The sequence below is a fragment of the Bufo gargarizans genome, chromosome 2 (assembly GCF_014858855.1).
Source record: "Bufo gargarizans isolate SCDJY-AF-19 chromosome 2, ASM1485885v1, whole genome shotgun sequence".
NCBI lineage: Eukaryota > Metazoa > Chordata > Amphibia > Anura > Bufonidae > Bufo > Bufo gargarizans.
In genome coordinates, this window is record NC_058081.1 from 66,996,065 (window position 1) to 67,023,931 (window position 27,867).

Below are 27,867 nucleotides of genomic sequence, written 5' to 3' on the forward strand. Positions count from 1 at the left end.
AAATGCCCCAAGAACAAGCAGGAACTGAAGACAGTTGCAGTAGAGGCCTGGCAGAGCATCACCAGGGATGAAATCCAGCGTCTGGTGATGTCTATGCGTTCCAGACTTCAGGCTGTAATTGACTGCAAAGGATTTGCAACCAAGTATTAAAACGTGAAAGTTTGATTTATGATTATTGTTCTGTCCCATTACTTTTGGTCCCTTAACAAGTGGGAGGCACATATGCAAACTGTTGTAATTCCTGCACCGTTCACCTGATTTGGATGTAAATACCCTCAAACTAAAGCTGACAGTCTGCAGGTAAAGCACAACTTGTTTGTGTAATTTAAAATCTATTGTGGTGGTGTATAGAGCCAAAAATGTTAGAATTGTGTCGGTGTCCCAATATTTATGGACCTGACTGCATGTATCTATGGTATTTTCCAGATGTATTTAAAGGTATGGTTAGGTTTATACGTTGTATATGTTTTATTGAATAATATGTTTTTTCTCATACATGAATATAGAGAAACAATGTTGTAATGGTTGACAATACTGTCGTAGGTACAGTTGAGCGATCCTGCCTTTTGGCAGGTTCAGGTTTTAAGTGAATTACTTAATGGATTCCATTCTCACGGAATACATCACGTAATTCAATGCCGGCATGCCGCATAATACAAGTGTATGGCCAGCTCTGAGGGTTCCGTTCTGCTGGCCTTACACTTGTATTATGATGGCATGCAAAACAGAATGCCTCTAAAGCTAATCCGTTTGGCATGCCAGGACTGAATTACGTTATGGATTCCATGAGAATGGAATCCATTACGCAATTCACTTAAACTCCGAATCTGTTAAAGGCACGTTCGCTCAACTCTAGTCGTAGGGTTCCAACCTGTGTTTGCATGCTGTTTCCATACTACATGGGGTAATATATTTTTTTATTATTATTATAATTTAATAAAAATTGTTTTTAAGGGCAAATGGTTGTAGCTCTGGTACTTTCTTTTTTCTTGTTCTTGTTTTGGTTTGGAGATAAATATTAGGAATTTTCACTTTTTGAATATTTTTTTTTAAATTGTAGAATGTTCATTACTGTCAGAATAGGTTGTGTATTCACTGTTCACATCACTAGGGGGAGCACTTGAGCGTGTTTGCACTTTATTTTTGCACTATATACTTATATTTATCTATTTAGGTTTTTTTGTCATGCATTTGCTTATACGATGTGTAGACTACTCTTTATACATAATTGCTGGCTATATATTTTTTTATTAAAAAGATGATGTATAGGTACATTAACAAGTGCCCTTAGTTGGTTTGAGATCAAGCAGTGCAAAAGCGATGATGCGGTATGTAGCTAGTGATGTAACATGTTGCATTTATGAACATCCCCTGGCGTTAGTGAGTGGTGGACACCATCTTCATAAAGCTACTTTCACACTAGCGTTTTTGCTGGATCCAGTTGTAATATCTTTACCATAGCCAAGACGGATCCGTCATGAATTCCATTGAAAATCAATGGAGGACGGATCCGTTTTCTATTGTGGCAGATTGTATCAGAGAAAACGGATCCGTCCCCATTGACTTGCATTGGGGGTCATGCCGCATCCCGGGACGAAAAGCAAACTACAATATGTTGCAGTTTGCTCTCCAGTATGGGAACGCAACTCAATGGAACGGAATGCATTTTGGACCATTGACAATGAATGGGGACAAAACTGAAGCGTTTTTTTTCCCGGTATTGAGACTCTATGACGGATCTCAATACCGGAAAACTAAAACGCTAGTGTAAAAGTAGCCTTATTTAAGCTTCACTTATGTCAATGTGTGGCGTTTGTTAGTTTTATGATACATTTTGCATGCAAGTTTTAGGATCAAGAGATCACTAGATCATGTACAATGTTAAGTTTTCTTCTTTAATTAGGATTCTTTAGGGTTTGTTGAATAAATCTTCAATTCATTAACCTCTTTCAGTACGTCACCAGTAGACTACTACTCCAATCGTTACACCTAGAGCCATAGCTTGAAGCTCTTGGCCTCCAGTGCAAATGTTCTACCAAAACCCTCCATCTAATCAGAATTGACCACATCAACCATGCATGATGAAATTACGCTCCATGGGAACTGTGTAGTACTTTCAATAGGTACTTCATATAGCCATTGAGTAAATGAGACCATAGGCGTTACAATAAACAGAAATGAGCAGACATAGCGAGTTCTTCTCAGGACCGGTCAATCTGGATCCACTAGTCAAGCATAACAAATTTCATCATTTATACATTTTAAAGAAAAATTGCTATGTCTCAGTCAGCTTTAGACAGTGGCTTTAAAGTGGTTTTCCGGTCCCCAGGATAGGTCATTAATATCCTATCTGTGGGGATCCAACACCTGGCAGCCTTCTGAGCCTTTCCTCTCCTCTATTGTTTGTGGTGCCAGTGGCTGCCCAAAGCAGCTGATCGGGGAAGGTGCAGAGAATCAGACCAACACTGATCTGTGGATAAGTCATCAATATCTAAGTCCTGGAAAACCAGGAGACACTTGTTGAGGATAGTCAATACCATCCAGTGCTCAACCCCAACAGCCCAGATCTTTCTAGATCTGGATTGGAAAGAGCTTTATTTCATACATGTACTCTGAAAAAAGCCCATTAAATCTTAATAATTTATCAGAGAAACCAACTTGGTTTCCATGCAAGGTACCAACCACAGTCCATATACTTTAAGATAATTAATTAAGATATTTCACAGTATAACTGGCTACACATTGTAAACTACCAATGTAACATACAATACACACAGGGGGTTAACTGTAGGGGACTGCAAAGGTAGAAGCTGTACCTTGATTCTGGTGCTTGATGATGCTCTATGGCCCATCTACCACATAGAAAAAAACACTAGTGCTCTAAATGGCAAATTATGGTTGGGGGATCTCGTACAGGTTCAGAATCAGAACCCACGGGTTTGAAGTTATGCCTTGCTTTATTTTTTATCTGCACAGCTGACGTCACTCCTACACATTAGGATGGAGCACTATTCCTCAATCGATTCACTTTGCCCTTTTCTCTACAGAAAATCTTTGCGTGGTTGGAGATCCTTTAACGCGTTGTCCAGCATTAGAAAAACATGGCTGCTTTCTTCCAAAAACAGCACCATGCTTGTTGTGCGTGGCATTGCAGGTCAGTCCTTTTCACTTCACCGACGCTGACCAGCAATACCACCAAGAAGCCATATTTTTCTAATCCTGGACAACCTCTTAGAACCTGAATGGGTCATCTCCAAACCTACATGTAAAAATTATCTTTACAGGTAAAATCTGTTACCTACTTGGTAACACAAGGTTACTGATCGTCATCTTAGTGTCGTTAAGAGCATTTTGGAAGATTGTCTCTGCTCTTTTCTCTTGTTGAAGAATGAAGACCTTATGTGTATGCTCAATATTAAATACTCTTTACTTCACTCATTTAGAGTAGGACCCTGCTTAGGAGCTAACTAGGGCAGAAAACATGGAATTTAGCTCTTTTTATGGTAAATTGGTATGGTTGTTGGCTAAAATAAGACTTTCATAAAGAACATACGTGAAATAACCCACAGAAGGTGCTGAGGAGTTGGAACTGGTGAGGTAAAGTCTTGAATTGACTTGTCAATCAACAATTAGGTCAACAGTGATGCCACCATCTATTGTTTGCTTTTTCTTTAACAATTCATTTAATCATCAGGTAACTGCCATCACCCTGGAAGACTCGGCACCGTGGCCATATTGCTCGCATGAAGCAGTACACTGACTAGAGATGAGCGAAGTTATCAAAAATTTGATTTGGCTGCTTCTCTGGATTTCACAAAGAAATTTGATTGTATGTAGCGGGCGCAATGATGGGGAACGGCGATCGCTCAACGCACTGATCGCTCAATTCGCTCAACACTAACGCTGACCTTGTAAGGGCTTTTCACGTCTGTACTCGTAGGTTTATATGACAGAGCACAGCACTGCATGTGAGCTTCAAGTTGGGCTAGATTAAAACAATCTGTAGGAATGATCACAGCAGCAGGAGCAGATGTGCCTTCTTACTTTCTAGGAGGCAGAGACTTGTCCAGTCCAGGGATTATGTAAGAAATGAAATGGCTGTATGTGTCAGAAACTGTGACATGAAGCGGGCAGGGCAAAACTACATTTCAGTTTGATTGTAGGAATGATCACAGCAGCAATAGATGAGTATTCTGACTTTGTAGGAGGCAGTGACTTGTCTAGTCCTCTGGTTATGTTTAGTAACTAAATGGATACAGGGTGTCAGAAACTGTAACATGAAGCAGGCAGGGGCAAACAACTTTAAAATCAGATTGTAGGAATGATCACAGCAGCAGCAGCAGCAGCAAATGAGTGTTTTGACTTTGTAAGAGGTGGTGAATTGCCCAGTCATGGGATTAAGTGAGTGAAAAATAGGCTGTATGTGACTAAAACTGTAGCGCACAATGGTAAGGGATAAAACATTCAACCATTAGATCACTGGAAAAACAGCAACAGCAGTAGAGGAGTGTGCAGACCTTGTAGGAGGCAGTGACCTGTCCACTCATGGGGCTACATTAGTGATGAATCCACAGAAGATGATAGGGAGTGTGACATTACTGAAAAATGACAGTCTCTGTATTCGAAAATAAGCTCACACATGCACCATGTTCATTTTTCAGGCATATGAATTACAGAGAACAAATAATTAATTTATCAACTAAAGGATTAAAATAATTGATTCCACCTGACAGTGTAAGAAAAAAAACTGACCCTGTTCTTTAATAAATGGTTCTACTTGACAAAGAGTAATGGTCCCTTCACATTAGAAATTCACAATATTTTCGAGTGTGTGAAAAAACTGCCCAGTTACTGATTAAGGATTCAAGGCAATGATTCAGCCGTACAGTATGACTTTTGCTTGCAGTGAGTGATTCCGCAATACCGTATCTGATCGATTCTGCATTCTAGTGACTGATTTCCCCTTACACTGGTTCTACATACCATTGAATGAGCCTTTAGTCGCAAACAAATCTCCATTGCAGCACATCTCAGTGAGCTTCTGTAGCCTAAAGCCACGTTCCATCGAGGTGGTTCCACCATCTAATTAGCTACCAATCCCATGAGAAATACGGGTGTTGATGCCCAGACAAAAAATTACCGGTACCATCAACTATAAAAAAGTATATCCTTGATTAAAATGAATTAAATTACACTTAGGTAAACATTAAAAGAGGAGGAGTCCACACAACAGTAGGTAAGTACAGTTCATGTGAGGGGTAGCCTTAGCACAGACAATTAAGTGGAAACAAACATAACAACCGGACATATAAAAGCTGGTATTGGGAGGTCAAAAAAAGGCATCCAAATAAAGATTGCAATAGAATAACGTGCAATGTGCAAATATAGACCCCAGTTCTAGGTGTGACGCAAAAAACCTCCATCAACGTAAATACCAGAGAATTTCGCAGGCAAATTTGGCCAAGAGGCGCAGCTCAACAGAAAACAGAAGACGAAAAATAGTCTCACTCTACTAACACGTTTCATCAGAAATGCTTCATTGTCCCCCTTAGGAAGCATTCCTGGTAAATGACCCGAATTTCAGTAAAAATTTGATTAACCACAAAGCCGAATTTTCTCGTGCTTCATGGTAACGAGTCTATTTTTCCTGAAATGGCGGTAAAAAAAAAAAAAACATACTCGCCTCATCCATCTTTGCGATAAAGAGGCCACCGCAGCCATCCTAATTTTAGAAATCACGCAAAATCATGCATGGGAAGATGTATGCGTCACCCCGCTGGCCGGGCACAATGATGATGTCATCACGTCACCGCGTGAGATTTCACGTGGTGTCTTCAATCAAGATGGCTGCAACAGCCTCTCGATAATCAAATGGATAAGATGAGTATGTATTTTTATATATTTTTTAACAGGATTAGCCCTTGAAAGGTCCTAATTTTAATCTCAGATGCCGCGATTAGCAATGAACGCGGCATCTGAGGGGTTCAATGATGGGGGGAGGCGCAATAGACTTCCCCATGATTGTGCCCCCTATATATAAAAAAAAGTCATGAATTGAATTTCTTTGTGAAATTTGGCTATATCTCTTGGTGTGCCTTATCATGAGGTCTAGTTGTTGATAGACCATTTAATCTAATTGGCTAGCCTCCATTCTACATTTCATTGAACTGTCCCATATCTATCTCTCTACCCTTTAATTCTACATTCTTTTTACTTATTACACCTTTCAATGGACCAGTCTACATTCCAGAGAAATGTACATTCCAACCATATACCAGGGATTATAGAAGCCAACATTCCAGTGAGTAATTCGATTCTCCTCTAGAAGACTGTACCTTCCACATCTTAAGAATGACTTTAACTTTCAGCAGATGGGTCGACATTCCAGGGAGTTATTCTACCTTTCGATAAATGAGTCTACATTCCATCTAGCAATTGTACACTGCTTTCGAGGGATTCTATTTGCACGGGAGTAGGTATATGCTAGATGTATCTTTTATGTAGCTCAGGGCATGAGTAACCTCAAGGGCAATAGCTGTCCACCACCTTTATTAAGTGTCTTTGACAGTTTTTGCACCTTGGTCTTTAAGCAGTCATGGCTTAGTGGGAGAATTGGGCCTGGTTTAGCGGAAAACAGTTATGACTTAAAAGGGTATTTCTATCTCAGACATTGATGGCATATTTCTAGGATATACCATCAATCTTAGGACTCTCTCCTATTTCAAGAATGGGCCTTCCAAAATGCAAAAAGGGCAGCCATGTATGCACATTCACCTGTATGGGAGTTTAAAAAAAAGCTGAGCGCTGGCTCGGCTATTTCCAGCAGTCCAATAGTAGTGAATAGAGAGATAGCCGGGCATATGCAATGCACTTTCTACTTACAACTATGGGACTTCTGAATATAGCTGAGTAAACATGGGCGCCTATTTTTGAAAGTCCCATAGAAATTAATGGGAAGCGTAGTCTGCTCTCCTTCACTTTTGGGGGCCTTTTATGAAGAGAGGTGCTGGTTCCACCCCTAGGACCCACTCCAATCTGACATTCATGGCATATCCTAGCGATGTGCCATCAATGTCTGAGATGGAAACACCCCTTTAAGTTGTAACACCGTGACAAAAGGGCAACAAAATGTTGGCAGAAAATTCTGCTGCAACGTGAGCCACCTAATAGGTGGTCTACTTTAGGTAAACCCAATTTACCATCCAGCATCATCCTCTGTGATAAATCTGGCGCATTTTTATATACTCTTAAGTTTGTACCATCTAAATTAGTAAATCTCTCCTATTCTCTCTTGCCAGTAAGCCATATATTTAACTTGATATGTAACACAAGAAATCACAAGGGGTTGGATGAGACTCTCAAAAATGGAGACGTGAACCCTTTTGTCATTGTGTTGATTGGCTGGGAGAGTTGACAGATTGTTGGGAAATCGGTACATATGCTTATTATCACACATTGGATGCTATTGGCAAGACTGTACATACCACAGATGCAGACAAGGCGGCTTCTATGGGACCAATAAAGGAAGGGGGCTAAAATAAGGCTGCTCCATTTTCTTCTTCATGGGTAGGATGAAAACAGCCCATTGGGTAAGAGTTTCTCATGTTTAGCACGAGTTCTGGATGACCAAACTCCAGACTGTTAGGTCATGAGGATGGCATGGTGACCTGAACCAGATCCTGAAGAAGACCCCTTGTATGGGGCCATCAATGTCCCTTCCTGGCTACTGGCACTTCAAAAGACAACTCAGCAAGCCCAAAGGTACCAAACTAAGCTATTAAAAAGGCTGTGCACATTTGATCGATGATGCCCATGTCAATGACCAGACCTCCTGTAAAAGGGTCAGGGTAAGTATACTAAAATCACTGTGCAAGAGGTATGAAGGTTTTAGTCTCACCCAAGCCTGGTGTCTAAAGACCACTTTTCCCAATGAGAAGACTATAAAAGGCATGTGATGGTTATAAGACCTTGCTACCGATTTTTGCATTAGGGCCCAAAGGTTTTATAGTATGCCTCTTTGGCCAAATTTTAAAAATAAAATGATTAGTAACCATGTCTGATCCCACAATGGGTTGCATGGTTCTACTATGAGTGACTGAGCTCAGTTTCGGTAATTCTGCATTTCCCAATAGTCATTTTTACCGTCCTCTGTCACCCCACCATCTACTGGATTTATCTCTTAATGAGTGGTAGTACATTTTTTCCCTGGGTTACTTTGCCGATGAGTAATTGACTCAGGTTACCACCAGTGAGTGACATAGATTTTAATAAGTGACATTACCTGCCAATGACTGATATGTAACATTACAATACTACGGTAGTCACTCTCTGCCGGTGGCTGCTCCTTACAGGTTTCTTGATAAATAACAGATGTTTGTCAAAAAAAAAGTCACATTCTGTTGGATGAGGCAATTTCTTCATCCAATTATGGCATTTTGCAGGAAGGGAGACTGTCCATTATAGACAGCTTGCCTTGTAATAAGACTCCTTCCCAATGTGTTGTCTTCTGCTGACAGTACCTGAAATGAGTGATCTACCACTAGTACTGAAATCTTATCTACTGTCATCACCATCCAAGAAGAGGATCCTCAGTCAGGTCAATTAAAATGATCAGTAATGACCATGACCATGTACTAAGAACTAAGGGCTTTTTTCCCCCTCCAAATGGTCAATTCTTAGTCTTATACTTACCAGGGATGCAGTACATTCAGGTATGAACCTTCCGTTAATGGAGATCCAAGATCATGGCACCAGATTTTAGAACCTCACTATAATGCACAACAGACAGAACAGAACGGGTCTTAGTTCTATTGCATAAAACAAGACCTAGGACCAATTGATTGTCGAAGCAATGGGCTATTTCCACATTGAGAAAATCCTCTACAAAGTCCTAAAATGTCATAAAACCCAAACCAACAGATAAGACACTTATTGTTGTCCTAAAAAGGAGAGCTGGACCAGGACTGTGCAGATGATGATAACATACCGTGGTCTAGCAAATAATGAGATTGCTTTCAAATGGATGTATATTGAAGAAATGAGATTGGCCATGCTTTGCATTGTGCCAGGGAAAGCAAATAAAAGTATTATGCCATGAAGCAGGCTGCCTCCACCAGCATGAGACGAGAGAGACCACCTTTCATAAATTTCTAATTGACCGCTCAGTACAGAGTGAATCCCAGCATGGAAATAATACAGGTTGCCTTGCAGTGAAACAGAACGACATCCACAAATAGAGGCCAGATGGCCTGTACAGGCTGCCTACAGAACAGTAATGTACAAGACATGGAGATAGATATGAGACAGATAGATAGATAGATATGAGATAGACAGGTAGATAGAAAGATAGATGATAAATAAATAGATATATAGATAGATAGATAGATGTGAGGTAGCTAGATACATAGATATTAGATAGATCGGTAGATAGATAGGTAGATAGATATGAGGTTGCTACATAGATATGAGATGATAGATCAATAGATCGATTAGATAGACAGACAGATATGAAAATGAAATTCATAGATAAACAGATAAACATGTACATAAATAGAAAATAGATAGATGATAGACAGACAGATGGATAATACAAATCTCTCTGACCCCTGCAGAACCAGTACTAGTGCTGTGCATACTAACTAGTGTGACAATGTAGTGAGGTCCGTGTGTCTGTACATTGGGCACACGGTCACACACACACACAGTATGTATATGGATGGCTGTATACAGTGGTATATGCTGCATGCCTATGCATAAATAGAAATATCCGGGTTCCTCACCTTATTATGTTGTCTTTTTTTGCCCAGTTGTTTATGTTTTTGGAGGATTGGGGTAAAGCCTGGTCACTGATTTTGTCCAAGAAGACCACCTGCCATGGACATGATCCCACAGGGGTGGAGCCTGATAGGTAGGCCCCGCCTCCTGCGCCTTATTGCCACTGTCCAAGGATGGAAAGAGAATTCTGGCCTTCTGTCAACAGGACGGTTGTCCTCGTATTTGGAGGGCTGTGAATAAGCCAGGCCTCTTGTAGTTAAAGAATATGGCCACCTGTCCAGTATGGCTGCTCCCGGTTTGTTGCTGGAGGGATCTGTGTGGCACTATACCAAGAGTCCAGAAACCGGAATAGCTTTAAATACACAACAATCTAGGCAATTCCAGATGTTCCTATACATTTGTCACCAAAACACCAGTCCGTCTTCTTCTCCTCTTAGCTTCTCGGACATGTATTAGCTGCCGTGGTGAAGACTCGGTTTGGATTTGGCATGGTTGCATTTAGTGGGCCTTGCCATAGGTCAGTAGAATTCCTATTCCTTATCCTTTCCGTACTGGTAGCCACTGCTGGCTTTTCAGGATTGATGATGCTTCTCCGAGCCGTTATTCATTGTGAATTCCTGCTCGCCGCAGGATGGAAGACCGTCTTCCTACACTCTAAGCCGGAATTGTATCCCTGTGGCCTGACCGCTTTCAGAGACTTTCCTATAGACTAGCCATTGCAGGATTTGGAAGAAAGAAGAAGGGGGAGGTCATCGAATGCTTGGGCTAACTAGGACCACATGGGATTTGTGCAGCCCCCCGCTTGTCAGGAGATATTTGCCCTCCTGTCTAGTTGGCCCCAGTGGGCTAGAACTCTCTTAACCTGTGTAGTAACCAGTCACTGTCACCTGTCCAAAAGCCTCCTATCCCCGGGTGGCCCAGTTGCTTTCCAGGGTGCTAGGCAAATGTCTTACTTCCTATTGCTGCACCTGCTAGGTAGTCACTCAGTGGCCACTTGTATCCGGCTGTCTGAGAGCTGCAATCTTGACATCCATCATATTAGACATGATTACCAGGGTACGGGAAGAATGAGGCGGAAAAGCGGCAAAGGCGAAAAGGAGCCAAACCCCTCGTATGTCCTTACTACTCCTAATATTGTCAGCAGCCCCCAATCATCTCATTACTGGTCCTAGTCCTCTCTTCATGGCTATCTCGGTGGCTATCTGGGGTCTCCACTGGTCCTCTCCATGTACCTGACTCTCTGTCTCAGAGATGTCTCCGTGTCTGTTATTCTTGTCTGTCTCTCGCTACTTGCCTCTCTCTTCTCCTCTGCTCCACTCTCGCATTCCCTCTCTAGTAGACTGGTGAGCGCTCACTAGAAGTGTCTCTTTTCGATCTGTCTCTTCTCTCCTCAGGATTGGAGATGTTCTCTGCCACGGCTCTTCTTCTTGTAATTTTGTATCCCACGTAAAGAAATAACAAAGAAAATAAATGAGAGATTGTGGGGCTGTTTCGGTCTCCAGCTCCCTGCCCCTCCTCTGTCTCTCCCTCCCTTGCTCTCCCTCTCCTCTCTCTCCCTCCCTTCTTCCCTCCCCCTCACTCCTTTTAACCCTTCGCCAGATGTAAATCTCTTCACCCTAGCACTCTCTCTTTCATCTCAGCTGTCTCTTCTGCTGTCTGCCATTCCCTGCCCTCAGAGCAGGCACTCTGACTGTGTCTCACTGATGCTTCACCTCTAGCATTGTATGCCGCTGTCTATGCTCTCATTCCTTCTGTGTCCCTCCATCTCCCTATCTCCACCCTCTCCTCTCCTTCACCCGCTCCCTCCTCTCTCTCTCCATCTTTCGCCTGCTTCATCAACCTCTCCTCCTCTTTCTGTACAAACATTTCTGTCTCACTCCATCTTTGGTCCCCTCCCTCTCAGCATCCTTCCCTGTACATGTTACACAGATTTCTCTGTACATTTCTCCTGCCTATGCCCCCCTTCTCTGTCTGTCTCCATAGTACATCATACAATCCTCATTAGGACTTAATTGGAGCTCCGCATACATAGCGGGGGCTGCCATTATGTGTACACACTACGAGGAGGGACGGAGCCTCAGGCGGATGTGTATGTAGCGTGTACATGTATAGTGTCATGTATTGCTGCATATATGTAACTGGATATGAGTCATATGATGTCTAGATTATTAGCCAAGAGAGATCTATCTCCTATCCATCTATCTATCTATTGTCAATTCATAATTCAATGTCTATCTCCTATCTATCTATCTATCTATCTATCTATCTATCTATCTATCTATCTATCTATCATCTGTCTATTATCTATCCATATGTCTATCTATCTATCTATCGCATATCTATCTATCTTATATCTATCTATCTCAAATCTATCTATCTATCTATCTATCTATCTATCTATCTATCTATCCATCATCTGTCTATTATCTATCTATCTATCTATCTATCTATCTATCTATCTATCTATCTATCTATCCATTGTCATTGTCAATTCAATAATTCAATGTCTATCTAGTATCTATCTAATATCTATCTATCTCTCATATCTATCTCCTCTCTATCAACCATCAGTCTATTATCTATCTATCTATCTATCTATCTATCTATCTATCTATCTCATATCTATCTAATGTCTATCTAGTATCTATCCATCTCATATCTATCTTTTATTTATTATCTATCAAATTCGAATAGGCTTTATTTTCAGGATTAAATGCATAATAGCATTGTGAAAGCAAGTAGGAGATAATTGGGTTGGACAGGGAATGGGGATAGAGGCACATCCAGGTTAAGGGTATAGGAGTCCATAGCATATCCCACTATTTTCAGTCCATGGCAGGCACCATACTGCTATGGCCGCTGTGTTTTCCTCTTTCCCCAGCAGTATGGCTAGCCTTCCTTCCTCCTCCAAGTCTGGGCAGAGATCAGACAGTCTCCTGAGGTGAGTGTACCTCACTGCTGAGTATTTGGGGCCCCGCAGCAGGAAGTGGGCCTCATCCTCCCCAGGCTCCTGGTCGCACTGCTGGCACAGTCTGCTCTCCCTGGGCTTGTAGTTCTGTCAGGGCCGCCCAGATTCAATAAACAGGCTGTAAAAGCTCGGTTAGGGGTGTATCTAGCCCTTCTGCTGCCTGAGGCTAAAGGTGAAATGACGCCCCCTCTTTAGTAAACTTTTTAATAATGTTGCAGATTTTCAATGTTGTAGATCTGGCCTTAGATGTTAGACTTTGCAATGCAAACTCCATGGCAAAATCCCCTGCCGAGCATTCAGATTTTTCAGCAAATTTTGGGGGCTTTTCCTCAACAACAAAAAACCTGCGCAGAGCAAAGGAAAGCATTGGAACATAAAATGCTCCGATGCTCATATCAGAGGAACTGTCTGGGTGAAAATGGGGATATGTCCGGGTTCAGCTCTGAAGCCGGACAACCCCTTTAAGTGTCTATGGAAAGTAATGAGTCAAGTACTTGGTGTCTGGTGGTTACTCATCTCCTCAGTTTCCAGCGCTAAAACCTGAATCCAGGAATCCTGCCATAGAGACAACCAGGCATAGGTGTGGGGTCACTAACACTGAGAGGCAGAGACAGGTTTACACTAGTAACAGGTACACACATAGACAGTATATACACACATATACTGTACACAGCATATGTATACAAACAGGGCCGATCCTACACGGGGTGCAGTGGGTGCCCCGCACCCCAGCGCTGTCACCCGAAAGGCGCCGAGCGCAGGGCCGGACTGGCCTGCCGGGATAGCGGGAAATTTCCCGGTGGGCCGGCAAGCCTGAGTGCCGCAAGGCCGCGGCCCTGGTGACAAGTGGGGGCGGCCGCGGCCGGCGGCAGGGCAGAGCAGGAGATGAGCGCCTCCATTGCGGAAGCGCTCATCTCCATAGTCATCTGTATTGCCGTCCTCAGGACGGCAATACAGATGCCTGTGCTGCGGCAGAGGAGGGAGAGGTGTGTCCCTTCCTGTTCCTCTGATAGGCTGCCGGCTTAGTGCTGGCAGCCTATCAGAGCTCAGGCCGGTGCAGGCGGCGCGATGACGTCATCGCGTCGCCTGAGCCGTATAGCGAGGGACACAGACGGAAGAGGCGGCCTGCATCGCATCGCATTGCTGGAGGTAAGTATAAGTGTATTATTTTTTTTAATTTTTTTATATAGGTACAATACAGGGCTGGCACATGATAAGGGGGGCTACTGGGCTGGCACATAAGGGGGGCTACTGGCACATGATATGGGGGCTCTGGCTACTGGCATATGATATGGGGGGCTCTGGCTACTGGCACATGATGGTGGGGGGGCTCTTATTTCTGGCACATGATTGGGGGCACTCTGGCTACTGGCACATGATATGGGGGGCTCTGGCTACTGACACATGATATGGGGGGGCTCTGGCTACTGACATGATATGGGGGGGCTCTGGCTACTGGCACATGATGGTGGGGGGGCTCTTATTACTGGCACATGATTGGGGGCATCTATGGGGGCACATCTTACTGCAGATTATTGGGGGGCACTATAGGGGCATCTACTGAGGCTAAAAAAGAAGATATTTTATATGGGGGCTCTGTATAGGGGCATTTTATACTGGGACACATTATGGTGGGTACTGTGGGGAAGGGGGGGGGCACTATGGGGGTCATCTACGGGGGCACTGAGAAGGGGAATTTTATATTGGCACATTATGGGAACATTAGCTCAACTGGGGGCATTACAAATGTTTTGCATATTATAAGGAGAATTATTACTACTGGGGGGGCATTATGGTGGGCTTTATTACTCCCCCATGGTATGACCCCCTAGTAGCAGCACCAGCCTCTCCCTGCTCTGCTATCCCTCTGCCCCTTCTCCAAATCCTTATTATGAAATCTTTCTCATTAGGTTAAAGCACAACATCAGCTCCGCCGAGCCCCCGGCCAAAGTGTTGAAGTGGCGTCCGAGATCCCCAAGGGTCAAGTCAAGTAACTGTAAGTTTTTATGGGGGTTCTACAAAAGAGCTATCGTGGGGCAAAGTTCATATTCGTGTTTACACACGTGTTTTAAAATGAATGCTTTCTCCTATTATAAACAAGTAAATAATGACGCAATGCTGTGGGGCTGGTGTGCAACTTTTTCCAGGGCTGGTTTTTATCCCCAGTCCGGCCCTGGCCGAGCGAGCCGCCGGGACTTTTTTTTTTTTGACTTTTTTTTTTTTTTAAGCCGAGCCGCCGATTCGTGGGGCTGAAGTTGGGGGCTGAAGTTGTTGCCATAGAAACATTGTAAAGGGGAGGAGTTAGTAAGATAACCACGCCCATGTGGGGGCGCCAGAAATATTTCTGCACCCAGGCGCCTGTGACCCTAGGATCGGCCCTGTATACAAACACAGTATACAACATATACAGCTTACAGTATATAAAGAAATACATCATATACAAACACATACACAACAAAAATCATCGACGGACCAACTTTGTTTTACAGACAAACACTCGGACCTGTTTTAAAGACCATGGCCACATATCACACCATCAACATAATGCCCTTTAATCACAAAGATCCCAAATTAAAGACTGTCCAGCACCATGTGAAATAAACTTCTGGACAGTCCCTTTAATTCAGATCTCTTCCTCATTTTAGGCTCTGAAAGAGCCGATACTGCAAATTACACCCAGTATACAGGACAGGAGAAGTGGTACTGTGCAGTGTCCATATATACAGAATAAGAGCAGATACTGAGAATTACACCCAGTATACAGGACAGGAGAAGTGGTACTGTGCAGTGTCCATATATACAGAATAAGAGCAGATACTGAGAATTACACCCAGTATACAGGAGTAGTGGTACTGTGCAGTGTCCATATATACAGAATAAGAGCAGATACTGAGAATTACACCCAGTATACAGGACAGGAGTAGTGGTACTGTGCAGTGTCCATATATACAGAATAAGAGCAGATACTGAGAATTACACCCAGTATACAGGACAGGAGAAGTGGTACTGTGCAGTGTCCATATATACAGAATAAGGGCAGATACTGAGAATTACACCCAGTATACAGGACAGAAGTGGTACTGTGCAGTGTCCGTATATACAGAATAAGAGCAGATACTGAGAATTACAACCAGTATACAGGACAGGAGAAGTGGTACTGTGCAGTGTCCGTATATACAGAATAAGAGCAGATACTGATATCACCGGGTGATGATGATGCGCTCTCGCTCTCTTTGATCTCTCCCTCTTTTTAGATCCTCTGGCTCCCACACATGCGCCTTGTGTCCTTTCTTGGACTGCTGCAGCTCTTGACTGAACTGTTCCCAGTCATGTTCATGTCCAGACACATTCTCCTTTGTTTTTTGGGGCTCCTTCAGCAGAGCATGCTTGCCCCTGCTCTCTTCTTTTACGTTCTTCTGGTTCACTTCTTCCTTCTTTCCAGCAGTAGTTTCCCCAGCTACGGTGGCAGTTTCAGAGACCTCTGCTACTTTAGTGGCTTATTCCACTTCCGCTGCCACTCCCTTTGTCTTAACTTTGGTCTCTGCAACACCTGGGGACTTCACGTCCTGTAACACATCGGCCTTAACTTCTTCAGCCTTTGTCTTCTTGGAGTCTTCAGTCTCTTTGACCGCCTTCTTATCCTTCTCGGATATGGCACCAAACACTAGTCCTCTTAACTCTTCCCCCTCTTTCTCATCGAGGCAGGAGGCACCGGAGACACCGGGGTCTTCAGCAGACTCCTCGTCCTCTGGCATTTTCTCCAGAGGCTCATCCAGGACACTGTTCTCCTTTTGGGGAGGAGTCAGGAAAGACAGCCCATCGTAATAGCCAGGATCCAAAAACTAATCGTTCACCTCCTCGTACTTCTTCCCCAGCAGGCTGCTGGCTATTTGGAAGGCCTTGTAGGCAGAGGGGACATCTTCCAGGCCCGGGCTACACTCTACTACGGGTCTGTGGTCTTCGGCATCCAGATAAGCCCCATCAACTGGTTCAGCAGAAGCATCTTCCATCTTCTCTGCCTCAGCCATCACCGCAGTGCCACCATCTCCAGACCCATTCTTAATAGGCTCTAACTTAGACTTCTCCAACTCATAGACGTTCTTCCCGACATCATCCTTTGAGCTCACGAGATCATCTATCTCTGCTCTGAGTTGCTTGTTCAGCCTCTCTAAATTCAGCATGCTCCTCAAGCGCTTCTTCAAGGGCTCTAGCCAAGGAGAGGGCCTCGGTCTCCTTCTCCCAAGCATCAGTCTCCTGCTCGGTCATGTTTTTCGTCATATAGCCGAGATGTATTTCTTTTCAGCCAGGAGCCAGTCAAACTTCTTCTGTTTCTTCTCTAGGTTAGATATAATTGGCTTCTGGTGGTCCAAGTCCACCATCAGATCATCCAATTCTTGCTGAAGTTTGTTCTTGGTTTTCTCCAACTTTTCGGATGTCAGACCCTTTTTCTCCAGGCGCTGAACCATCAACTTTTTCAACAGTTTCTTTTCAGCTTTTCGCACAAGCTTGTGGGAAGTGCCCCGCTTTTGGGCCTCCGGTTCCTCCTCGCTCAGCTCTGCTGCAGCAGATGTAGGAGTATCACCATTCTCTTTCTGGCTCTCCTCCTTTGACCTTTCTGAAGCCTTCTTCAGTTGCTCTGTGAAGACAGCTAGTCCCTTCCCTAACGTTTCTAGGAAGCGTGTGGAGAGAGAGAGAGAGATCATCCTCCTGTTTGCAGCTGTACTGTCCTGTCAGGTCATCTACAACTGTCTGGATATGGGCTTCAGACACTAGGCTGACGTCATCTGACTTAATTATCATCTCCTCAGATATAACTGTCTGGTCGCTACTAGTAACCACCTTAGTTTTGCAGGACCTTGACATGATAGCTTCACTCTCTGAGTTGCCATCGGTCACAGCACATAAGTCACATATACCGCTCATGTCATTATTAATTTTGACCTCTAGGGGCACCAATGAGCTAATCCCCACCTGGGACACTTTCTTAGTAACCATAAAACACTGAGGAGACTGCATATCCACCTCTGGTACGTGCCGTACACCCTCTAGCCCTATCATGTTTTCCTGCACATTCAAACACTGAGTTGGAGCTGTGCTTTGCTCCACAATACTTTTTTGCATTTCTTCAAATCTTCTGATCAAGTCATATAGATCTTTATGAAAAATAGCAGATGAAGAAAATAAAGCTTCATTATCATTTACATTTTCACCACCAGGGGGCGCTTCTCCCCTGGCCACAACCTGCAACGGAAAAGGCATGTTATTAACATCAGATATTTCACATGACATCCCCCTTTCATTATGCATTTCCGCCAACTTGGCACAATCACCTTGCACCTTATCTGCACCATTGTTTTTAATGGTCACTTCACTTAACGGATTAGGTACCAGTTCTGCAGGGGTTTCGTGTTTCCACTTCCCCACAAGTGATGGAACAACGGGAAATCACGGCCCAACATTCCCTCATGTATGAGCATATTTATAACATCAGGTTCACAAGTCCCAGTTCTCACTGGAGTCTCACACTGAGTGAGAACCACCGGATAGTCCTTATTATCCACATGACTGTCACGCACATCTATCATTTGCGGCTCAGTCTCCAGCCCTGGTGTCTCAACACCTCCCGGCCCGGCAAATAGCAACTGCCGCCGGTTCACACCAGAGTTCACAGCTTCTGAAGCCCCAGGCAGGTCCAGCGCTACCTGTAAGGCAACCTAGGCAGCCGCCTAGGGCGCAATTGAGCAGGGGGCGCTCGGCCCCGTGCGGTTTAAAAAAAAGAAGTGTTGGTTATGTGGTTTATTTTTAAGTCCGGCGGCAGGCCCTCTGCCGCGTCCATGATTGTGCATGCACCGCCTGGGCGCAGCCTGAAGAGAGGGACTGACAGGAGGGAAGTGCCTCTAGTGTAGCGTGGCCGAGCTCTGTTCGGTCCGCGGTAGAGGAGCTTTTGTTTCCTGTACCCGGCCGGACTGACAGGAAGTGCTCACTTAGTGTGCACTTCCTGTCAGTCCGGCCGGGTACAGGAAACAAATGCTCCTGTACCGCGGACCGAACAGAGCTCGGCCACGCTACACTAGAGGTGGGGGGGGGAATAAAAGTGACAAGGAAGGGGGGGGGGGAATGAGAGTGACAAGGGGGAGGGGGGAGGAAGAAAATGAGAGTGACAAGGGAGGGGGGCGGGAATGAGAGTGACAAGGGAGTGGGGGGGAATGAGAGTGACAAGGGAGTGGAGGGGGGAATGAGAGTGACAAGGGAGTGGGGGGGGGGAATGAGAGTGACAAGGGAGTGGGGGGGTTACGAGTGACTAGGGGGGGGGAGAGAGTGACGAGGAGAGGGGGGGAGAGTGACAAGGGAGGGAGGGGGGAGAAGAGAGTGACAAGGGAGGGGGGATGAGAGTGACAAGGGAGGGGGGGGTGAGAGTGACAACAGAGGCAGGAGCGAGAAGAGAGTGACAAGGGAGGGAGGGGGGGGGGGAAGAGAGTGACAAGGGAGAGGGGGATGAGAGTGACAAGCGAGTGGGGGGGGGGGTGAGAAAGAGAGTGACAAGGGAGGGGGGATAAGAGTGACTAGGGAGGGGGGGAGAAGAAAGTGACAAGGGAGGAGGGGGAATGAGAGTGGCAAGGGAGTGGGGGGGGGAATGAGAGTGACAAGGGAGTGGGGGGGGGGATGAGAGGGACAAGGGAGTGTGGGGGGGGAATGAGAGTGACAAGGGAGTGGGGGGGGGGAATGAGAGTGACAAAGGAGTAGGGGGGGGGGGAGAAAGAGAGTGTAAAGGAAGGGGGGATACGAGTGACTAGGGAGGGGGGGGGGAGAGAGTGACGAGGGAGGGAGGGGGGAGAAGAGAGTGACAAGGGAGGGAGGGAGAAGCGAGTGACAAGGGAGGGGGGATGAGAGTGACAAGGGAGGGGGGGGGGGTGAGAGTAACAAGGGAGGGGGGATGAGAGTGACAAGGGAGGGGGGGAATGAGAGTGACAAGGGAGAAGGGAGAGGGGGAGAAGAGAGTGACAAGGGAGGGGGGAGAGAAGAGAGTGACAAGGGGGGGGGAGAAGAGAGTGACAAGGGGGGGAGAAGAGAGTGACAAGGGAGGGAGGGGGAGAAGAGAGGGACAAGGGAGGGGGGGGGGAAGAGAGTGACAAGGGAGGGAGGGGGGAGAAGAGAGTGACAAGGGAGTCCCCAGAGCCAGACTGCTGCCAGAGAGCAGATCATCTTATTGTCCTGGTGGTAAGTAGACAATGCAATATGTTTATTATGTAATTGTTTAGTTATTAATACTACATTGGAGACTAATTTACCTCACATTAAAAGGACACTATAGCCCCAGAACCAGTACAGTTTAATGTAGTGGTACTGGTGTCTATAGCCTGTTCCTGCAGAGAAGACACTGTGCAGTACTGGTGTTAAAGGTCCAGTCACACATCCGTGTGTGTTTTGCGGATCCACGAATCCGCAAAACACGGACACCGGCAATGTGCGTTCCGCATTTTGCGGACCGCACATAGCCGGCACTAATAGAATATGCCTATTCTTGTCCGCAATTGCGGACAAGAATAGGGCATGTTCTATTTGACTCAGGAATGGAAATGCGGCCCTATAGAAATTAATGGGTCCGCAATTCCTTTCCGCAAAATGCGGAATGGAATTGCGGATGTGTGAATTGAGCCTAAAGGAGCACTATAGTGGCAGGAAAACAAACTCATTTTCCTGGCACTATATAGTTGTTAGGAGTGGGGCACTCTCGTGTCCCCCTCCCACTGGGCTGAAGGGGTTAAAACCTCTTCAGCCACTTACCTTTCTCCAGCGCCGGCACTGGGAACTCTTCTCCCCGATCCTCCTCTCAGCTGCTAATGCGCATGCGCACGCATTCAAAACTATGTTCCGTGTCTTCCCACTGTAATTTTCACAGTGAGAATGGAGGAAGCACCTCTAGCGGCTGTCAGGGAGACAGCTACAAGAAGCTTGATTAACCCTAAGGGAAGCATAGCAGTTCTTTTAATTTAAATGCTGAGAAAGGGGTGGAACATATGTGATGTCATGATATGGGCAGATCATTTGATAAGGGCGGCAAAAATCCTTGCACCGGCCCTGGCCCCAGGGCACTGGTCAGCAACCTGCCCAGTCTCCAGAACCGTGCTCACTGTCACTTTGTCTTTTACACAAGAAAAACCCGGAACAGTCTTACCCACAGACGTCACTGGTTCAGCAGTCTCAGGCGATGAGGGAAAGCCAGGAACATCTTCCCCGAGGTCACCGTCCTTCTCCTGGACATTAGGAGCCTCCCGCCTTTGATTCCTGGTTACCTGACTTATGACCATAGGACAATCAGGTTCACGCTTTGTGACTTGACGGCATCTCTAGCAGCCCTCTCTTGTTGCAGGACAGCTGCTGGAGACGCCGTGGTTGGTTGCACCTAGCACCCGTATCACGGCTCCTCCGGACATCCTCTCTAGGACTCTGTACACCCGAGCCGTAAACACTTTAACTCTTGAAAGCCGCACCGCTCTCAGCCTCCTTTTCTTCCAGATGGTTGCCCTTGGCAACGGCACACATCACTTTTTCAACTGGTTTTCCAGCCGCATCACCGACACTTTGGACTTTTACACATTGTCCACTCAGCTTTGCAGGTTTTTTCTCCAGGGCCCACTGCAACTACGCCCTCAAAGCATCAGCACAGCTGTTACCCTGGGAAACGCTTTGGTTCAGGAGTTCTCTTTGTCTTTCATACTCCTCCATGAGTTTTTCATGCTCCTGCTGCCACTTCAGGTGCCTTTGGTTAGCCTCCAGATTGGCCTGCCTCAGCTGCTCGGAGAGATCCTCCATCCACCCCATAGCAACAGACAATTTTTCAGCGACAAGTCCACTTTAAAACAGAGACCCGGCCTCCAGGTGTGTCCCTCTCTAGAGACAATTTCACCATTGACAGTCTCTTTTACATCGTAGACATCACAGTTTCCATCCCAGCAATCCACACAGCAATTTCCTTTGCAACACAGCAGAATTCAGCAGCACCTGCTCTCGCCGTTGGCCATAGCAACCAGTTGTCTCCTTTCAGCAGGGACACTTGCCCACATCCGACACCAATTGTGTGGGTGGGGGGCCTTAGCTCTTATCCGGGGGACATTCACACACGTCTTTACGGACACCAAGTTTTAAGGTCCAAACATTGCTTTTATTTGGCACCTCGACATAAACATAATACAAAGCAAACACTTGGGGTAATGTGTCACCACTGGTAACACATTACCCCCCCCCCTTCCCCCAGAGAATTACAACCAGTATACAGGAGAAGAGAAGTGGTACTGTTCAGTGTCCATATAAACAGAATAAGAGTAGACAGGGAGGATTACACCCAGTATACAGGACAAGAGAAGTGGTACTGTGCAGTATCCATACAGTATATGCAGAATAAGAGCAGATACTGAAAATTACACCCAGTATACAGGAGAAGAAAAGTGGTACTGTGCAGTGTCCATATATACAGAATAAGAGCAGATACATTACACTTGCAACATGCCACCCCCGCAGGGCTGATTGTGTCCCAGGTTTATAGTAATGCTGAGTGGTGTGGTACGGCCCTAATAGTCTCGGTGTCTGTCACGGTGGCTATACCTGGATACCGTCACTCCCCAGGGTTAGGCTCTGAAGCAATAAAGGGGAAAGTAATGGTGGAGGTGGAGAATAAGTTGAGTCCAGACTTTTATAAAGTTCAACAGCTTTATTTGCATCAACTTGCATCCAGACTATATTCAGGCTCTCTCTTGGTTCCAGCAGGTTTTGGCATAAACTGGCAGGCAAACTGGAATATTCTGCTTTATCTCTGCTGTGCTAAACTCAGCTTTAGTCAGGCAGATAGAATTCTGGTACCTCTGGAGTGGGGAGCATTTGGCTGTTAACCCCCTCATAATATTCTGTCTGTAAAACCATAAGTAGTCAGGGTGCTCTATGAGCTTCTTCCCTCTTGAGGGACTCCTGCTGCAGGAGGGGGGCCTCTCGCTGCTACATCTCCACACATCTGCTTCAATACTAGAATGACTAAGACTGACTAAACACTTCCTGCAGCCCCTCTCTTTGGTAGGAAGCAGGACTGGCCAACTTCTGCCCAAAAAGGGGAGAATGGAATATTAAGTTCCATTCTATCTAGAGTTATGTCTGCCACATATCCACTGCCACCTGCTGGTGAACCAGGCATATTACATGTACAAAACAACAAATAACATTTACATAGCAGAATATTTCATGCAAAATGTAAGAGGACCTAGAATAAATACACAGATGACATTATGGTTAGCCCACTAGAGACAATGGCAGGGTGTAGGAATGGTAATACCACTCTGAGGTATTACATACTCTCTTACTTAAAACCAAGCAGCCCACAGCTTGTGCTTAGGGTATGCTCCAGGGTCACCTTTTTAAGTTAGAGTGCTGCTTTATATCACTTTCTATTACCATATAAGCAGAAATAGCAACGGCTACCAGGGGTGCACTTAGCCTTTCTGCTGCCTGTGGCGAAAATTGAAACAGAACACCCTCCCCCCTCCTCCAGGCATCACCAAATTCTCAACCTAACCGATTTCCTCCTAACATTATGTATATCACTACAAAACAGTCCCTGCCATTAGTACCAGGGTCCTATAGGGCTAAATAGGACTCTAGGTATTCCTGTGTATAAACACACCTACCTCTGGGGTCTATTCATACTGGTAGTCAGTCAGGTTTTTGGTTAGGGTTTTACTAGGAGGTGTCCATCTTCCTTCCCTGGTTCTCAGGCCTGATTCCCTGTTCCCCTCTTCCCTCTCATGCTCGGTGTGGTGTATCCCTCCCACACCAAAGCGTGACATTATTACCCGCCAAAACCATAATTTTTTGTTTGTGTGCAGCCATGTATCCTATTGCTGCACTGGCAATTCCGCTGCGAGGGCTATCTTTGGAGGTAGCTGACCTCCGCACGACCGTCTCACAGATGCAGAGACCACCGGCTATTGGTCCTAGTGGTAGTGGTGGAGGCCAGGCCTGTCTTGAACCTAAAGTTGCCCTCCCGGACAGATACTCGGGGGACGGGATAATGAAATTTTGTTTAGGGAGGCATGCAAACTGTATTTAAGGCTACGTCCCCACTCATCTGGGGATGAGAAACAGAGAGTCGGTGTGGCTATTTCCTTGCTTAAGAGGAATGCGCAGTCATGAGCTTTTTCTCTGCCGACCGGATCGCAGTCCCTCCAGTCGGTAGATGAATTTTTTGAAGCTTTGGGTCTTATCTATGATGATCTGGATCGGACTTCTCTAGCCGAAACCACGCTGCGCGGCCTTCGTCAGGGTGATCGTTTCGCTGAGATTTATTGCTCTGAATTTAGGAGGTCGGCTACGGATACAGAGTGAAACGATCATGCCCTCCGTAACCAGTTTTGTCAAGGGTTATCAGAGAGGCTGAAGGACGCTTTGGCCTTTCCTGAAACCCCAGTGTCTCTGGAGGCTGCTATGTCTCTGGCCATACGCATTGATAGAGAGATCTAGGGGCCCCCACTCCCAGGACGTACTATCACATGACACTTTGGGTGAAGCTACTCCTGGGTTTATGTCTGGGGACGAACCAATGCAATTGGGGGAACGACTCCTGGATCTGCTTTTAAGCATACTGGTAATAGGAAGGAAGTGTGTTTTTTCTGCGGACAGAAGGGGAATTTCATCAGAGTATGTCCCTGCATTCGACAGCAAAAAGAAAAAAGAGGGACATTTAATTCCTATCTGACTCTTGGAGGGGTGAGACAGGAGTCAGAAAATGTGCATTTGTCTTTTAGTGGTAGTACCCGATTTCTCCTGGCGGCTGAGGTGGCGATAGAGTGGGGATTGAGGTGTTTATCGATAGCGGGGCCGGGGTGAACCTAAATAATGCTCAGTTCGTCCATATGCACATGTTGTCACCGAGTGCATTAGAAAAAAACATTTCTGTTTTTGCTATTAATTCTGCATCTCTAGCTCAGAAGTGTTTATCTCAAGTGGTGCATGATATCAGATTAAGAGTGGGTGACTTTCATTAAGAACTTATCTCGTGTTTTGTGTTGGAGGGTCTCCCTGCTCCGGTGGTTCTGAGTTTACCGTGGTTAAGCAAGCACATTCCAACCATCGATTGGCAAGCTAGACAATTCTGGATTGGGGTGATTATTGCATTGACAATTGTCTGAATACATCCTTTTCTGTTTTAACTACTAAGACATTACCCTCTTTTATATCTGATTTTGCCGACATGTTTTCTGAGAGTGGATGCCAGGATTTACCTCTGCATCGGGAATATGATTGTCCTATCAATCTTGCCAAATTCTAGGCTGTATAACCTTTCTAAACCAGAAAGACTGAACATCAGAGAGTATATTGCTGAAAGTTTGGCTAAAAGACCTTCCAGGTCTCCAGTGTCAGCAGGGTTCTTTTTTTGTTTAAAAAAAAAGGACGGAGGTCTTCGGCCATGTCTGGATTTCCGTCAATCTGATTACTGTCCATGATCCTTACCCTCTTCCTTAGATTCCTGATTTGTTTAACCAGATTGTTGGTGCCAAGGTGTTCTCCAAGTTGGACTTAAGGGGGGCATATAATCTGGTCAGGATCATGGAAGGGGATGAATGGAAGACGGCTTTTAATACCCCAGAGGGTCATTTTGAGAACCTGGTCATGGCTTTTGGGTTGACCAATACTCCTGCGGTTTTCCAGCATTTTGTGAATTACATTTTTCATTACATGGTGGGGAGGTTTGTTGTCGGGTATTTGGATGACATACTAATTTATTCTCCAGATCACGTTAGACAGGTGTTACAGATCCTAAGAGATGATAAATTGTACGCAAAATTTGAGAAGTGTGTTTTTGCTGTACATGAGGTGCAATTCTTGGGCTACATGCTGTCATCTTCAGGTTTTCAAATGGATCCAGAGAAAGTCCGTGCTGTATTGGACTGGGATCGACCCGAAAAACTGAAGGCTCTTATGCAGTTTTTGGGGTTCACCAACTATTACCGAAAATTTATTCAGAACTATTCGACAGTAGTGAAACCCTTAACGGACATGACTAAGAAAGGGACGGATGTTTCAGTGGGGTCTGATTCGGCGTTGCGATCTTTTTATGAGGTTAAGGAGTGCTGCCCCTATATTGGTGCAGCTGGATGCATCACAACCTTTCATTGTGGAAGTTGACGTGTCTGAGGTGGCGGTAGGAGCAGTCTTATTCCAGGGCCCGTCACCTGGCAAATGGCACCCATGTGCATTTTTCTCTAAAAAACTCTCTGCCACAGAGATAAATTACGATGTGGGTAACAGAGAGTTGCTGGCTATTAAGTTGGCTTTTGAGGAGTGGCGTCATTGGTTGGAAGGGGGCGAATCATCTGATCACGGTGTTCACAGATCACTAAAATCAGGCTTACCTAGAGTCGGCTAAACAACTGATCCCGATGCAGGCCAGATGGTCTTTGTTTTTCACCAGATTCAATTTCATTGCCACCTATCGGCCTGGGGTTAAAAACATCAAGGCATATGCCTTGTCACGTAGTTTTCCTGGAGGTGGTGATTTTGAAAATAGTCCTATACTGTCGGAAGGGGTGGTAATATCTGCTCTTCACCCTGACATAGAGATAAAGGTGTTAGAGGCCCAGGGAGACGCACCGGATTCTTGTCCCTCTGGGAAACTGTTTGTGCCATTGGAATTGCGTCACAAGGTGTTTAAGGAACATTACTGTACAGTTCTTATGGGACACCCTGGGAGTAGATCCACTGCCGACCTCATCTTTCATAGATTCTGGTGGCTGGGGTTGCGTAAGTGTGTTGAGGACTATGTGTCAGCCTGTAGTACAGTACCTATGCACGTGCTAAGGTGACACATATTCGGCTATCCGGATGTCTACTTCCGTTGTCCATCCCGTCTAGACCATAGACTCACTTATCCATGGATTTTATCACTGATCTACCTAATTCTTCAGGAAAGACAGTTATTCTGGTGGTAATTGATCACTTTAGTAAAATGGTGCACTTTATAGCGTTGCCAGGCCTACCTAGTGCTGAAACACTTGCACAAGTGTTTGTTGACAACATTGTGAAACTCTATGGCATTCCCTCTGACGTGGTCTCGGATCGTGGGACTCAGTTTGTTTCCAGATTTTGAAAGGCGTTCTGTACTCGTCTGGGGGTACAACTGTCCCTTTCTTCGGCTTTTCATCCTCAGTCGAACGGACAGACTAATCTGGAGACTTACTTGAGATGTTTTGTCTCTGAGAACCAGGAGGAGTGGTCTTCGTTTTTGTCTTTGGTAGAGTTTGCCATAAACAATCATAGACAGGAGTCCACTAGGAAGTCAAAGTTTTTTGGGGCATATGGGTTTTACCCGCAGTTTGGCACATTTTCTGGTTCTGATACTTCTCGTATCCCTGAGGAGGAACGTTTTTCGTCATCATTTTCATCTATATGGCGAAAAATTCGGAATAACTTGAAGAATATGGGCAACAAGTATAAACGTGTGGCTGACAGGAAACGTATGAATTGTCCGAACCTAAGAGTGGGTGATTCTGTGTGGCTGTCCACAAGAAACATTAAGTTGAAGGTACCTTCTTGGAAGTTGGGTCCAAGATTTATTGGTCAATATAAGATCACTGCCATTATTAATCCTAGAGCTTTTCGTCTTGAACTTCCTCAGGCCCTGAAGATTCATAATGTGTTTCGTAAATCTTTGTTGAAGAGATATCTTATACCTTTGGAGCCGTCTTCCTTGCCACCCGCTCCTATCATGGTGGACGGCAGTTTGGAATTTCAGATCGCCAAGATAATTGACTTTCGAGTTCTCCCTAGATCTTTTCAGTATCTTGTTCACTGAAAGAGTTATGGACCAGAGGAGAGGATGTGGGTACCGGCATCTGACGTGAATGCCAGTCGTTTTGTGAAAGCTTTTCACAGGTCTCACCTGGGTTAGGTCGGTCCTGGGTGCCCGGAGGTCACCCGTAGAAGGGGGGGTACTGTCACAGATGTTCCCGCAACAGGTGGCAGGAGATCGGTGAGACTGGTAACAAGTAGTTTGATCTGACAGGTTTTCCCTGTGGATCAATAGGCGTCTGTGTTGTTTTCCCCTTTCCTCAGGTGTTGCTAATGTGGTCAGTTTGCCTTCC

At 45.3% G+C, this 27,867-nt stretch overlaps 1 protein-coding gene across 7 annotated transcripts in view; it reads right to left on the reverse strand.

Annotated features, from left to right (window-relative positions):
* ADGRL1 (adhesion G protein-coupled receptor L1) overlaps positions 1–11,523 on the reverse strand; it is a 356,531-nt gene extending 345,008 nt beyond the window's left edge. For 2 of the 7 annotated variants that reach the window (XM_044279116.1, XM_044279108.1), the window contains exons 1-2: positions 9,780–11,520; positions 8,692–8,768 (exon numbers count right to left, since the gene is read on the reverse strand). In XM_044279116.1, the coding sequence (XP_044135051.1) occupies positions 8,692–8,707 (16 nt within the window). In that variant the 5' untranslated portion in view covers positions 8,708–8,768; positions 9,780–11,520. Of the gene's footprint in view, positions 1–8,691; positions 8,769–9,779 lie in introns of all 7 variants that reach the window. The other 5 variants (XM_044279114.1, XM_044279111.1, XM_044279110.1 and 2 more) reach the window with 5 other exon arrangements.
* Positions 11,524–27,867: the final 16,344 nt, after the last annotated feature.